We start from the raw sequence: 14236 nt of genomic DNA, 5'->3' as shown, positions 1-14236 counted from the left end.
ACATCATATTTTACAAGTTCTTCATATGTTTGGTGTGCAAAAATCTTAATTTGTAAAGTAACAAGTAACTGCAGCTGTCAGACAAATGTAGGGGACTAAAAAGTATATTCACACAGACTCATAAATAAAATATTTTATCTAACAAATTGCCAAAAATAAGCAGCTAACGATACATATTTTACTTGCTGATAATCTCACCTTTCTTAAGAGTTTGTGTGCCACCGTTGATTTCTCCTATACTGCCCTCTACTGACTAGTTTCATTAACCACACACATGATGATGCATGGGATACAATTGAAGTACATTCCAAACATCCTCTATAATGCAGTTTGTATAGATAAGCGAGCTAGTTATGCTTTGTTGGTTGGTTTTGTAGGATTTTATATTTTTTTAAAACAAGCAAAAAAAAAGACTCTGGCAGTATGCAGTCTGAAAGGAAAACTGTTGTTTGAATATGAGCAAAAGTTTTCATCAGTATTTTCAAAGAAATCCATATTTATCTTGTAACACCCGTTTATTTGGTACAATTTGTTCTATACATACAAATATTTCAAAAATATACAGTGTCCGTTAAATGTGGAAATAAGTAAAAATAAGAGGAAATTATACTATACAGGTAACCATCAGAATAATTCAAGATTTACAGTGCAAAAAGCAAATTCCTCATAATAGTCCACCATGATTTTAGATTTCAATGTCTTCCATCAAGGGCTCCAAATGTTTTTGCCTCACAAGATCTTTGATTAACAGGATGTTTTCTCCATGTCTGAACACTCAAAGCACCGCCACAGATTTTTACAGCATGAAGATGTAAAAATTAGGACGTTAAGCTTCAAATGAAGAGTGTAATGATGGCTATGGGTGCTAGAAGGAGAGGGACAAAGACTCCAGCTAGTTTCGCTCCATTACACAGGTCATCAGAGCAACATCTGACACCCACGGAATACACGTTATTGCACACATCATTTCTCATGCATTCTTTGGTGATCATATTTTCAGCCACTGCAAAACAGAAAGACAAGAACAGTTCCATTAAGCAAGATAAAATATGTGATAAGTGTCATTGAATTACAGTTCAGACTCAACAAATAACACCATATAGAATAATATAATTCAATAATAATAACATAATATCAAAGCCACATGTGGTAAATTCAACTTACCAATGGTGGTGCCACAGCGGTCATAATGTTCAGGACAGTTCCATACCTGAGTGCAGGTGCCGGGGTTTGCGCTCCAGCAGGTGAAACACTTTAACCCACACACTGCAGGCAAAGGAGAAGGCAAAATGTTCACAATGGCTGGCAAAAATAACAAAATGTCTCCATTCATTTCTGTGCTGATCGCTCATCTTTACTTATCTTTACATTACTTACCTCCTGACAGCATCATACAGATAAACGCCAAAGATGCACACAGCCTCATTTTGAGTCTTTGATCAAATGGGAACACAGAATTGAAAACTTGTCGGACCTCTGATGTGAAATGAACATTATCCACTTCCTTGTGTGTTTTATAGCCTCTACAGTCCCACCAATTCATCATCAATTTATTTTTCAAAAGCATTCCGCTGTCAATATGAGTTTGCTTAATTTGAGTTGAAACTACATCTGTGTCCTGTGTTTGTGCAAAGCATTTACCAAGAAACACTCGAGCCATCTGTGGTGAAGCTGAGACCGAAGCTGCCACACCTGGAGATGTCAATGTGTAACTAATCAATGTTTACACAGCCAAAATGACCTTGGCAGAATATTCATATCATAGCTATAGAAATGGTCTCTTGTAGGCCTACTAGAAGTACTGTATATATGCTGATGATACACTCTAATTGGTTGAAAATCCCTGTTTAACACTATTGGTTCTGTGTGAAATACCATCTGACTATTCACTAACCCTGCTCAGAAAATCCAATTTTGGCGTCCATCAGATAAATCCCAGCCTCATTCGGGTTGTAATAATTACAGCACTAATTCTTTACCAACACACACTCATACACACACACAGTTTCGGAGCTCTTTACTGTAGATCTCTAATAGCATTAATAGATCTACGTCATTAATCTGCTGCCAGAAAAGGAAGAGCGACTCACAGACTCTCTGAGCAGCGGGATTTAAAAGGGCCATTCACCCAAATAATTAAAACACTAATTTCTCATGGCAGGATGCCTTTATTTATAAAGTATAATCCCCACTTCTTCTTACCAAAACAAAATAAGATGAAAGTAACTGCAGTGTTAACCAGTCACCTCTGTTTGGTCTGGCTGGTGTCTGTTGGTAATGAGCTTGGCCTTTTTACCCCTGGATTAAAGGCCTTGAATATAGGAGGCAGGTGAGGTCTGAATGTCAGGTTAACACCGGCTGCTGAGGAGTAATCCATCCTTTGAGCATTTTTTTATGATTTATTTTTATTCCCAATGCTATTTTTTTCTTTTTCATAGAAGAATATGGAGCTACATGCTGCAGTAACAGTGGTATAGTCTTCTTTGTGAGTCAGGACAAGCAGGGTTGAGCACTTAAGTACAGAGTTGCAAAGGTCGAGACATTGTCCAATATAGCTCCATCTTATTAAGTTGGGCAGTCGTCCATGGCCTAACAACAACATGTCTGTCTGAGGGAGAGAAGGAACTACAGAGCAGTGGGAGGTGTGAGTATGCACTATGCTTTGTGTGCACTTGAGACACACTTTCTTTCTTGTGTTTAACCTAGTATCTCTGTTTTTTCTATAATCTTGTTTTTCATTAGTTTATGCTTTTATGATAGCTGAGATTTTCTAAACTAATAACATTTTGTACGTCACACTTCCGAGTGCTTTTGAGGTAAACAAATGTGACTTGGTTGGATTTGATAGACAAGCAGTGGTGTTAGTCCTTTAGCCCAGTGGTCCTCAACCTAAGGGTTGGGCCCCCTCCAAAGGATCACAATATTAATCTAGGGGGACCTGAGATGATTAAAGGAAAAAAAAAAATTGAACACAAATATGAATCAATTGTTTTGGACTTTCCTGGCATCTTCATTTTTTTTAATGAAATATTGGCGAATTTGGCCTCAAACTGTTAGTTGTTTTCGACCAAGGATGCTGTAACATGAACAGAATTGTAAAACACGTGCCAATAATACAACTCAGTTCGTTAAGAGAGTTTATTGTGTTTAGAATTTGTGTACATGTAATTCATTTATTGTGCATGTAAGTCAGTACAGTGCTATACATGCCGTGAATATCTTGTAAGACCAACAGTTTTAAGACCAGCGGTTGGAGCGCCTGCTCTATTCCAGGATTCCCAGCTGAGGTGACGTTCACTTCCTGAACTGTTGGATGGGGGGGGGGATCTTGATGTCCTGCCCCCTCTCCAGCCTCTTCTCACATTCAATTAGGTAGTTCACGCCATCAACCACTAATTGTACCAGCTCGACCTGTGGAAGCATGATAACTACAGTCAGAAATCACATGATCGATGTATATAGTTGTTACACAGGTTCAGCATACATTTGAATTTGTATCCATGCAAATGATCTACTAGGGCCCTGATATTTAGCCAACAATGTATCACTGAGGCTCAAGAGTCTGCAGGATTTCATTTAGTTTTAAAAGAACTACATAAGCAAACAAGTGAAATCAACTGTATGGGTTTAAATGAATTGAGCATATTTTTAAATCCAGCTTTTGTACTTTTTGCTTATGTAACCTTTCACTTACAAGTAACTTCACTACATTTGCAGTTACAGCCACAAAATACTGCACATTCATGAGTGGATATCAAAAGTGACACCCGAGGGAAATGCTGTCATGACCACGTAGAATAAAACAAGATAGCAGTGTGCGGGAACGTTTTACGTGTGTTTTTGGACATCTAAAGTAGACCGTTGATAAACTATTCACAGAATGCAGTCAGGAAAGAAAAAAGAAACACTTACATTTCATTTGGTATATTTTTAGTTTTTTTGAACTGTTTGAACTTTGTGCTCTCGTATTTTAAAGAGTTTTACAAAAGTACATATGCTTCTATGTACTATCAGTAAAATACCATTAGTTGTACCTGAATACTTGTACACTAGCACTCCTTCCATTACATGGCAGGTAGTTGAGAAACAGTAACCTTTGTCTGTTCATGAGCTGTCTTTAAATGAACAGTGTGTAACATTGAGGGGGCAGAAATGGAATATGATATTAATAGTATGTTATCTTTAGTGTATAATCACCTGAAAATAAGAATCGTTGTGTTTTTGTTACCTTAGAATGAGCCGTTCATATCTACATATGGAGCGGGTTCTTTTCACAGAGCCGGCCACCATGTTTCTACAGTAGCCCAGAACGGACAAACCAAACACTGGCTCTAGATTGGGCCGTTCGCGTTTTAACGTTTTCGCGTCGGCCACCGTAGTTCTCCTGCACACTAGGCACACTAGAGAAGTCGGTTGCAATCTGCAAACTCACCGCTAGTTGTCGTCAGATCCAACACACTGCACCGTTAAATTCAAGTTCTTGGTGATTCTCAGTTGTGTGTTGCTCACTAACTAGACTACGTGATGCCCATATCATCCCCCACCCCACCAGCTCCAGGGGAATTTTGCCCCTTGAGTTTAGTCTTTCAGGCAGGACTTCCTCTGCTTGAACGTAATTGACAGACTCTAACCACAACCACGACCTTAACTCTCTACGACCTTTAACACTTTGATTGGTAGTGCCTGTTGGAGGCCATCATCACAGCCAGTGAGGAAGTGCAGCAGGAAAGGCTAAACTCAGAAGACAGAGGTCTTCTAACCTCAACTGGCATATCCCTGCCTGGATTACAGATTAAAGAACAGCTTTGGGTGCTCTTATTGGCAGCCTACACCTGTTGGGATGTCTGCTGTCCTCTGTCTGGTTCTCTTTGCCTACTGCTCATTTCTACTTTTACTTGAGCTGCTGCCTTCCTCTTCGAGTGTTTACCTCTGACTTGCCCAGACGGTCGAGGTTAGAGATGTCGACGGTGTCTCCGGTAGAAGCCGTGTCGACACCTCCCGTGCCTCTCTTCTGTAGCCTCAGATTATCCAGCATCTTTTTGAAGCGAGGGTCCTAGATCATAAACATCACACACATTAAATCATTTTTTCAGACATGAGAACTAAAATAAGGGAGGGAAATATGTGTCATTTAAGTTGAACTGTTTCTTGCATTACCCTGCTGAGGATGGGCAGGCGGATATGCACACCGGCCCTGAGCCCAGTGCCGAGGTTAGAGGGGCAGGTGAGGACGTAGCCCAGACGGTCATTCCACATGAACTCCCAGCCTCTCTCATGAATTAGATGCTCCACCTAAAAGTTAGAAGAAAAGACTAATTTTTTGGGACACACATTTAAAATATAAGTACAACAGACTGGAGATAAAATACTCTTCAGGCAAAGCAGATTGGGCCCTGTTTCTTGATTTCTGAAGTGTTATTTTCACTGGGCCATGGTTGTGCAAGAAGACATAGAGACAGACATACCTGTTTAAGACCTCTACAGAACCTTTCAAACACTCTCTTCATGTTTCCGCCTTTCTCCATGGATATGATCCTTGTGTGGTCCTCCTCGTTGATCCAGATTAAGAAGTTCTTCTCGTTGTTGTGCCTGAGACGACCAGGAAGGCAGAATTAAACTCCAATTCAAAGCTGGTTTTGATAGTTTTGATATCCGTGTTAGTACTGATCTGCTGATACAATCGAATCATTCAGCAGAGAACATGCCTGCAGTATCAGGCCAGTCGGCACAGGTGGGGAGGTGGGGGTCGGAGCAACAACTACTTTATCAAAAAAGAAAATACCCTGAAGTCATGGAGGTAAAGGAAAAAGAGATGCATGAGAAAAGATATTTTGAATTTGCAGAGGAGAGTGGAATTTGACCAGTGCAGAATTGCTGTTTGAAAAGCATGTAAAGGATAAATTAATGCATTAAAATAGTAAATATAATAACCTATTAGTTTGGGTCTGGAGGAGCTGCAAGTGCAAGTTTTGGAATGCTATGTTTTAAGTGAGTGAATCTGAATCTGCTTGTTGTTTTCTGGTGATTTTAAGCCTCGCAGCTATGGGGACTAAATAATCTGTCCTTGCATAATTTTATAGAAAAACAGTGTAATCTAATTCTACTGTATAATCCACTTCTCTCCAGTCATATTGGTCCTGTAGCCTACTATACGGTGGTGGTGGTGGTGGTGGTGCTTAATGGTGTCTGATGTCTGTGTATCCAAAATATAGTAAATGTCATCAAATAAGACACTGCTACAAGAAGTTATGGGATGAAGATGGTCACAGATTAAAGGGACTATTTGTAACTTTGTACGCGCATAAATGTAGCGGGTCGTCACACATGCGCGCTCACATATGCGCGTTCGCGTGTGGCCGCTGCCTCTCCAACTCTGCCTGCCTGCCTTCGCTCAGAGAGCGCGCGCGTTCTCAGCTCGCTCCACCTCTAGACGTGAATGCGCGCTCACTGCTCACTGCAGAAGAGTTAGTTTAGCTCTGAGAATATCTAGTGAATGCACAGTGGACGTTTGTGCAGAAAAAAAAATGCTGCAGCTCCTCCACACCAACAGAGGTTTCCCGTGTCTTGTGAAGTGACGGAGCTCCTTAGCTAGTAACGTTACCCTCTCGTTACCGACCGGGTGCCGGTGTCTCCTCTGCTCTCTCCGGCTGCGGGAGGAGAGAGCAGGGAGACATGCTGCAGAGCGCCGCTGCTTCAGCCTGCACTTAGGCAGGAAAAGCCAACACTAGGATCAGATCTAAATCATGTTCATGGAGAGACCTTCGTCTGGTCAGCTAACATTACTGCCAAGCAGCTGAAATATAGAGTGATATTGTGGTTTTAGCTGACGTGTGTCGCCTCACTGTTTTGAGTAATGCTCGTTCAGGTATATTGAGAGCGAGCAAGCGCGAGCCCGACGCTGACTTTCGTTGATTTCACGGCCACAGGTGTCGCTGTTAAGAAGCATTTCTGAAAGTTACAAATAGTCCCTTTAACAGTTGTCTTATTTGTGTTTATGTCTCTGCAGCTTTCCCCAGAACAAACCAGCCACTAGTGATGGCGATGATTGAAAGACTGCGCACAGTTCTTCTGCAAATCTGAGGCACATCTCTTCAAAAACTACGTTTCTAGGCACCCTAAGCAAACTAGACTGAGGTAAGCTACAAAAACAGCAGTATTTCTTCTAGACTGAGTTTCTCCTAGTCTTACCAGATCCCACGAGCATCAGGCCAATCTCTGGCCATCCCAGCTGCCGTGAGCAGAGGTGACACAGGTTTATCAAACAGGAGGTGATCCTGATTGGCCAGTAAAGGGACAGAGGAATCGGGAGGGGGGGGGGGCATTAGATGGCAAAAAAAAATACAGAACCTTGTCTCTCAGTGTGTGTGATTGTGCACTAACATCAATAAGCAGTTGCTGTTCTCTGTCTGACATATCTCTCAGGCTGTAGTAGCGACCATTCAAGTCTCCCTTCAGGCCAGACAGAGCTGTCACAACCACACGCTCCACCTCACGGCGCTCAGAGCGTGAGCATGCAGGGGGGAGACTCAGTCCACGGATGCTACGACCGGTACGGACACGAGAGGACAGCACGTAGCGCTCATCAAACATTCCTGAGTTGATCTGATGAGGAGAAAGTATCTGGTCACTGAGTGGAAACTGGAAATGATGGATGAACGAGACCATGTGATGCAGACAACAGAAGAGTTAAGAGAAATGGGGGTGTAACCTTGGAAGCATCCAGGTCAGTGGGGTGCTTCATCGTGCGAGGGTCGTAGCCATTGTGTCTATCCTTGATAACAGGGTCAAAGAGCTCAGCAAACACCTGATGGGATAAATCAAACAATCAGTTTCCCCCTCATTTTATAATTAAAGACACAACAAGTCACTGCAAACATAAATTCCAACCTCATAGCTCTCCTCATCTCCAGCTACCATGCCCACAGTCTTGATGAAGGGGTGTCCAGGGTTGTCCACGCCGGTCTGGATGCATTGGTCCAGCGTCCAGTCGTTGGGGGTTTTCTTGTCCCTCAGGTGCCCATAAATGGTTGGAGTCAGGGCTGCTGCCATGCAGTTGTTGTGCTTCCTCAGGTCAGGGAAATCAGCGCTGTAGAAAGTTATCAACAACTAAGTTAGTTAAAGAAGCTTCACTAAAGTAGAGCATTACTGAAACACCTCACACTCACAGACACATGCATGTACCTGGGTGGATAGAGCCTCCTCCTCTCATCAGCAGCAGCAATGTTGTCACTGAGAAGGTATCCAGAACACAGTGTTCCAGCTCCTATGCTGGCCAAAATCACTGCCGTGTTACGGCCGGACATCATACGGGTGAAAGAGCTCGCCATGGTAACGTGGTCAAGTGATTACCTGGTGAAAGGTCAGAGAAGCTGAATTAAAATCAACTTCAAATATGTGTTTTTTATTTTAAAATATATCATTTCCAGGTTATATCTTGTGGGAAAGTACTATAACTGACTTTACCACTGCAGTGTAAATATCCATGCTGCTTGTGGTAATAGTTGGTTATAGTCTCATTTAGGTCTAAATGCCAGGTTATGTATGTTTATTTGTTCTACTTGGTAGCATAGTGAGCTACAAGCCTGAGCTGTACTGCAACATCCTGCTTGAATGTCACAGATGGCATTCAGAAGAAGCTGATAATTGGGAATCATGTTTTTAAACCAGACAGCTCACAGGCACAGAAGAGAGCAGATAGTCAACAATCTGTAGAATGTGTAAAATTGTAGTAATCCAAGCATTTACAATTAACCTTTTTGGGGGGATTACTGTGATAACTACATGTCTGGAGGTAGCAGTGGTTGTGGCTTTTGTATTTAAATGACTACTGACATTGCTGCAGCACTTGAATTATATTTTGCTTTTGTATTTTTTTTGCTCTGTGACCACGGTACTCAAAAGGAAACACATTAAAATAGGACTTTAAGTGTTAAAGTGGCAGTAGGCAGTATATTTTTGGCATCATTGGGCAAAAATTCCATAATAACCTTTCAGCATATTGTAATTCAAGTGTTCTGAGAGAAAACTAGACTTCTGCACGTCCTCTTGGCTCTGTTTTCAGGCTTTAAAAAACCTCGTTCCTATTGGCTGTGCCCAGAATTTGGCGTTCCTTCAAGAGATTTCACAAAACCGTGTCACAAACCTTCTTGTTTTACAGCTAAACCGTGCACTACAAGATGATTCTGAAAACATCTGAGTCGAGAAATAGGCATTAACGTAACATAATATTGATTCATATTTGATCAGCGCTGCCTAGTTTAACCGTTTGGTCGGATTTCGTGACTGATTGACAGCCGGCTCTCATAGACAGCAGATGGACAGCAGACTTCAGATCAGCTCTGACTGCTTGTTTTTCTCCGGTCTGTGAAATCTTGCAGATGCCGTTAGGAGCACCGGAGGACACAGAGGCACATGATTTTTTTCAGATTACCTGTCTCATGCACTACTGTCAGGATATAGCATCCGTTTTATAAAAATAACTTTTTTTAATCATATTTGCTCCAATCTCGCGTACTTCAGCTTTAAAGTGATAAAGTTTGTGAGGAATAATACCTTTCCAACTGTTTGTCATACAGTTCAACAATCATCTTGAGTTTATATTAAGATGTATTAACACACATCTCCACAGGTAATTGCATTAACCTATCACATGCTTGAGTAACAGATACGGCTGCAGTCTGTGGGATGAGATTATTCTAGAAGCAGACAGAAGCCTTCTGATTGGTCGCTTTGGGTGAGCCACCGGCTCAGGTGATCAGATGATTTGTGATTGGATACTGAGAGAGATATACTGCCATATTAATATAACATGTCATGGCCCATTCTAACACCTGTCAGCAGGTATAGATATAGCATGATAAACTGCAATATAAACGAATATTACAGCACTTCTATGAGACGCTGCTGTATTTTTGCACATTGCCTTTAATACAAATGCAAATTCTATATCTGTCTTAACTTATGGGTCAAAGCCACCTGTCACACACACACACCCTAACACAGTATTGATAGTAGCAGTCAGTGAGGATAAGCTGAAGAGCCAGTTTAGAGTTGGCATCAGCCCAGGACGTCATATGGTCCTTTCTGGGTCGGTCAACTGAGTTCACACAAGACAAGCAGGAAGATAGAGACTGAGAGTAGGCAAGTGGTGAGGAGGAGTCAAAGAAAATACAGGAACGAATGGGAGAGAGAGAGAGAAAGGAAGAGAGGAGAAATTGACTTTGAAAGGAACTGTGTAAAAAATACAGACACGTTAGATGTATAGGAAGATAGTAGGAGGGGCAGTACAAGATGTGTCACAATAAGGTCAGGAGGAGGGGTTAAAGGGTGAGAAAGAGAGTGGAAAAGGAAGGATTAGAGGGATTCTCATCCGAGACTTTAGAAGATGAATTGAAGAGGGAAAGTAATGAAGAGAGCCACCTGTACCCTTTGACCTTTCTGAAATGGGGAAAGACATGTTAAGTGTAAGATGAACGTTAAGTCATAGACGTAGGAGACGCTGCTGGAGAGTTTAGAACAACGGACAAATTAAAAGGGAGCAGTTGCAGACAGGTGGCTGGTCGCTGTTAATAACGAGCAGATTAAGAGGCGCCAATGCAAGAGGCTGCTATGTAGGCTATACAATGTGCTGTAAGTTAGTAAGTAGAGCAAGTACAAACAAAAGGCTGAGACAGCTGATGAAGATTAGAGAAGAAGTCTCTATACGTGTGCGTACATGCTATGAAACTGCTATTATAGATGATTAAAAACATTCAAAATACATTAAATCCTAATTAGCTCTTTATGCATACTCACACAACAATATATATGTATTGTCTTCTTTCAGAATATTTCAGAGGAAGGCCCTTAGTTTGATCAAAAGCACAAGTGGATCATGTTTGAAAGGCAGCCTGTTAACAATTACTTTACTTCTCCAAGGGAAGCATGTGTGCATAAGGAGGCAGGAAACACAGACAGAGCTGTATAAGAGAAAGAGCAGAGAGATGAAGAGGGGGAGTCCATCACTCACCTGAGGTTTTTCTGAGGAGTGGAGGAAGCAAAGGGCCAGAGTGTTTCCTGTAACTCAGTCCGGAGAGGCTCGTTCTGCAGAGTGAGAGCAGACTGAAGAACAGAGATGGGATCAGAGAGATGGGAACGCTGGCTCGGGATTAGCCTCTCGCTGGGCAACAGACAGAAAATCCTCTTTCTACTGTCAGTCAGCATGTCTGCCTACGTCTTCACGCATGCATGCACTCACACACATGCATGCTCACACACACACACACATACAGTACATGCAAACAAACTCACAATAGGCTTTCATCATTTTATTTCACGTGCTCTTCTTTACAATACAGATGACACTCATGAAATGATGACCTGGTTTATATGTTTGGGTGCTCTGAGACACTTCAGCTGGAGGTTTAACTCTATTATTTAGTTTTGTGACTCAAAAGCAAGGCACCCAAAACATGCATAACTCTGTTTAACTGTGTTTTGTATTACTGAGTGTAAAGTCCAGTTTCAGTCCTGATATGGAGGACAAAAGCAAAAGTTTCCCAAGGAGGCACAATAGTACACAAACTTGGGGAGTGTAGCCTAATGTTTATACTGTAAAGGAAAAAAATTGTATTCAACTTTTTAGACTACATATTCATCATTACTTATGCATTGTATCGCTACATTTAGATGCGGTCTCGGTATCACTGGATAATCTGTAATTCATTTGTAATTAAAAAATTAAAAAACAGAAATACCATTGTTTTTTCGCTTTAAACTAAACTAAACAAAATTTTGAATTGAAGAATGAAGAACAGCAGACAGGTGACCCGGAAGTAGGGGCAAACATGTCAAAATAAAACCAAGAAGATAGATTGGTCATTCTATAAAAGGGTATAATCAGGGTAACTGCAGAAGATAAATAGGCTAAATAAATACATAAATAGATACATACATAGCTATATAAATATATATATTTTTTGTTTTGTTCCTTTCATTAACACATGAATGTCTTTTTATCAAAAAATATGTGTGAACAGGAGGGTCTCTACAGATGTTATACAGAACTCTCACATAATTGACACTTTTCTCTCACACCCTGGTTTTTTTTTTTTGTTATGTCTGCATGTGTGAAGCACTATGTGGCTCCTCCTGGCGAGACACACCTGACAATTCCACTTAATCCCTTGCACTCTTCTAGGAAGGCTGTAGCCTATCCAGAGAGAGATAAAAAGAGAATAACCGTTCATTCTGCACCCCCACGTGTCATTATTGCAAGTATATGTTGCTTTTACTATGTAATCTGTAGGAGTATATAGCTAAATTATAATGCATTGCTGTAATATAGTTAATGTGATGTAGTTCCGTTTTCACTCAGTAGAGTGTACCATAGGACCAGAAGCCTGTTTCATGCGCCAGACTGGAGTCCAGTTCTAGCCAAATACATAGAAAGGACGATAGAAGGCTACTATAGTTTATTTGAATAAGATTATTACACAATTATTAAGCAGTGAAATAAGTTCACAAAGCTCTATGATCTAGCTCTCAAAAGACACAAAGGTACAAAAAGTGACTTAAAAGCCTAATTAATTATATGTGGAAATCGCCTTTGTGGGCCTTTCCAGCAGAGGTTCTCACCTCATGTTACCAAATATTTGTTCACCGTTTCAGAGTAGACTACTAATAACCTCACATTCTACAACATTATCAAGCTAATGTCCAGTTTCATAGCTGTTGTTCATTGTTGACTACATTACGTGGCCTACACAACCTATGGAATTTGTCAATCCTGTGACATTACATAGTCAACAAATCAATCTGATGATCAATTGATCAAATCATATAGAGGGGTTGTCAGCTTTTCAATTTAGTTTGGAGGGAGATCCGGTATCAGTGAAGTCAGTGCATTTTATGAGTAGGCCTTCTGTGATGTTACCCACCGCAGGGGTCAGAGGTCATCACTCCTCAACCCACAAGGATTTTCTTTTATTCAAAAGGTTCAGCAGGTGAATGTTTGTAAACATGTTTGCCAACCTTCAGACCTCACAGCCTAAAATGATGGCGAATCAGCCAGCGTTCACTTAAAAAACTGAAATTATAACTTACTGTATTCTGTTTGGTGGTTTATGATGCTTGTCAAAAAAAAGTCAGAAAAAAGTCATGGTTTAGTATGTCGAAAAAAAGCCCAACTACAGTATGTCGAAAAAAAATTAATAATAAATAATGTTGTAAGAAAAATCGTATAGTATGTTGAAAAAAAAAGTCATAGTAAATTATGTCGAAAAAAAGTCGTAGTATTGCATGTCAAAAAAAAGTCACAGTATAGTATGTTGCAAAAAAGAGTCACACAAAAGTTATAGTATTATATGTTGAAAAAAAGTCAAAGTATAAGTATGTCGAAAATAGTCATAAAAAAGTCATCGTAAAGTATGTCGAAAAAAAAGTCATACTATAATACCGTATGTCTAGTAAAATCATAGTATAGTATGTCGAAAAAAAATCATAAAAAAATCACTATATTACCGTATGTCTAGTAAAATCATAGTATATGAGTTGAAAAAAAAGTCCTGGTATAGTAAGTTCGAAAAAAACATAGTATAGTATGTCCAAAAAAAAGTCATAAAAAAGTCACTATATTACCATATGTCTAATAAAATCATAATATAGTATGTTGAAAAAAAGTCAGTAATATATTTCGAAAAGTCATTATGTTGAAAAAGAGTCACAAAACACGTCATAGTATGGTATGTCGAAAAAAAGTGATAGTATAGTACGTAGAAAAAGTCATATAAAGTCATAATATAGTATGTAAAAAAAGTCATAGTATAGTATGTCGAAAAAAGTAATACTGCAGTATAGAAAACTCTGAAAAAGAAGTTTGGACATTTTTATGTTTGGTGGATTATTTCTTTGTTGTTACAATGCTAATTGGCATTGTATTTTACTTTGTTGGAAAGCCTGTTTATTGCCCTTCACAATGATGTCCAACTTGTTAGGACTATCACAGACTACCTCCACAATGTGGGAGTAGAGAGAATGGAACGGCCTGCCAAGAGTCCAGACCTCAACCCAATTCAACCCTTGTGGGATCAGCTTGGGCGTGCTGTACGTGTTAGAGTGACCCACACAACCACGCTGGCTGATCTGCAACGAATCCTGGTTGAGGAATGGAACGCCATCCCACAGCAACGTGTGACCAGGTTGGTGACCAGCATGAGGAGGAGGTGCCAGGCTGTTGTGGCTGCGTATGGATCTTCCA

The 14236-nt window shown here is 40.4% G+C and overlaps 2 protein-coding genes across 2 annotated transcripts in view; both read right to left on the bottom strand.

Moving 5' to 3' along the window:
* LOC141768878 (poly [ADP-ribose] polymerase tankyrase-1-like) overlaps positions 1-14236 on the bottom strand; it is a 106722-nt gene that overhangs the window by 17079 nt on the left and 75407 nt on the right. The window lies entirely within an intron of this gene.
* LOC141768877 (creatine kinase U-type, mitochondrial-like) lies at positions 3115-11165 on the bottom strand. Its single transcript, XM_074637343.1, has 10 exons — positions 11009-11165; positions 8182-8349; positions 7888-8086; positions 7709-7804; positions 7381-7602; positions 7189-7274; positions 5466-5589; positions 5158-5292; positions 4928-5053; positions 3115-3411 (listed from the first exon to the last, which is right to left on the bottom strand). Exons 2-10 carry the CDS (start codon positions 8325-8327, stop codon positions 3295-3297), a joined length of 1251 nt encoding a protein of 416 aa, XP_074493444.1. The 5' UTR covers positions 8328-8349; positions 11009-11165; the 3' UTR covers positions 3115-3294.

This window comes from Sebastes fasciatus, chromosome 6 (genome assembly GCF_043250625.1).
Source record: "Sebastes fasciatus isolate fSebFas1 chromosome 6, fSebFas1.pri, whole genome shotgun sequence".
NCBI lineage: Eukaryota > Metazoa > Chordata > Actinopteri > Perciformes > Sebastidae > Sebastes > Sebastes fasciatus.
The sequence above is the reverse complement of the archived record's forward strand: the minus strand, read 5'-3'. Positions and strand labels throughout refer to the sequence as shown.

What these genes read in the sequence shown, in the direction of transcription:
- LOC141768877 (XM_074637343.1), bottom strand. Translation starts at nt 8,327, where the DNA reads ATGGCGAGCTCTTTCACCCGTATGATGTCCGGCCGTAACACGGCAGTG. An exon ending in GCCTGCCCATCCTCAGCAGG is followed by an intron (nt 5,054 to 5,157) that starts GTAATGCAAGAA and finishes TTTATGATCTAG; the next exon opens with GACCCTCGCTTCAAAAAGAT. An exon ending in ACCGTCTGGGCAAGTCAGAG is followed by an intron (nt 3,412 to 4,927) that starts GTAAACACTCGA and finishes ATGCTTCCACAG; the next exon opens with GTCGAGCTGGTACAATTAGT.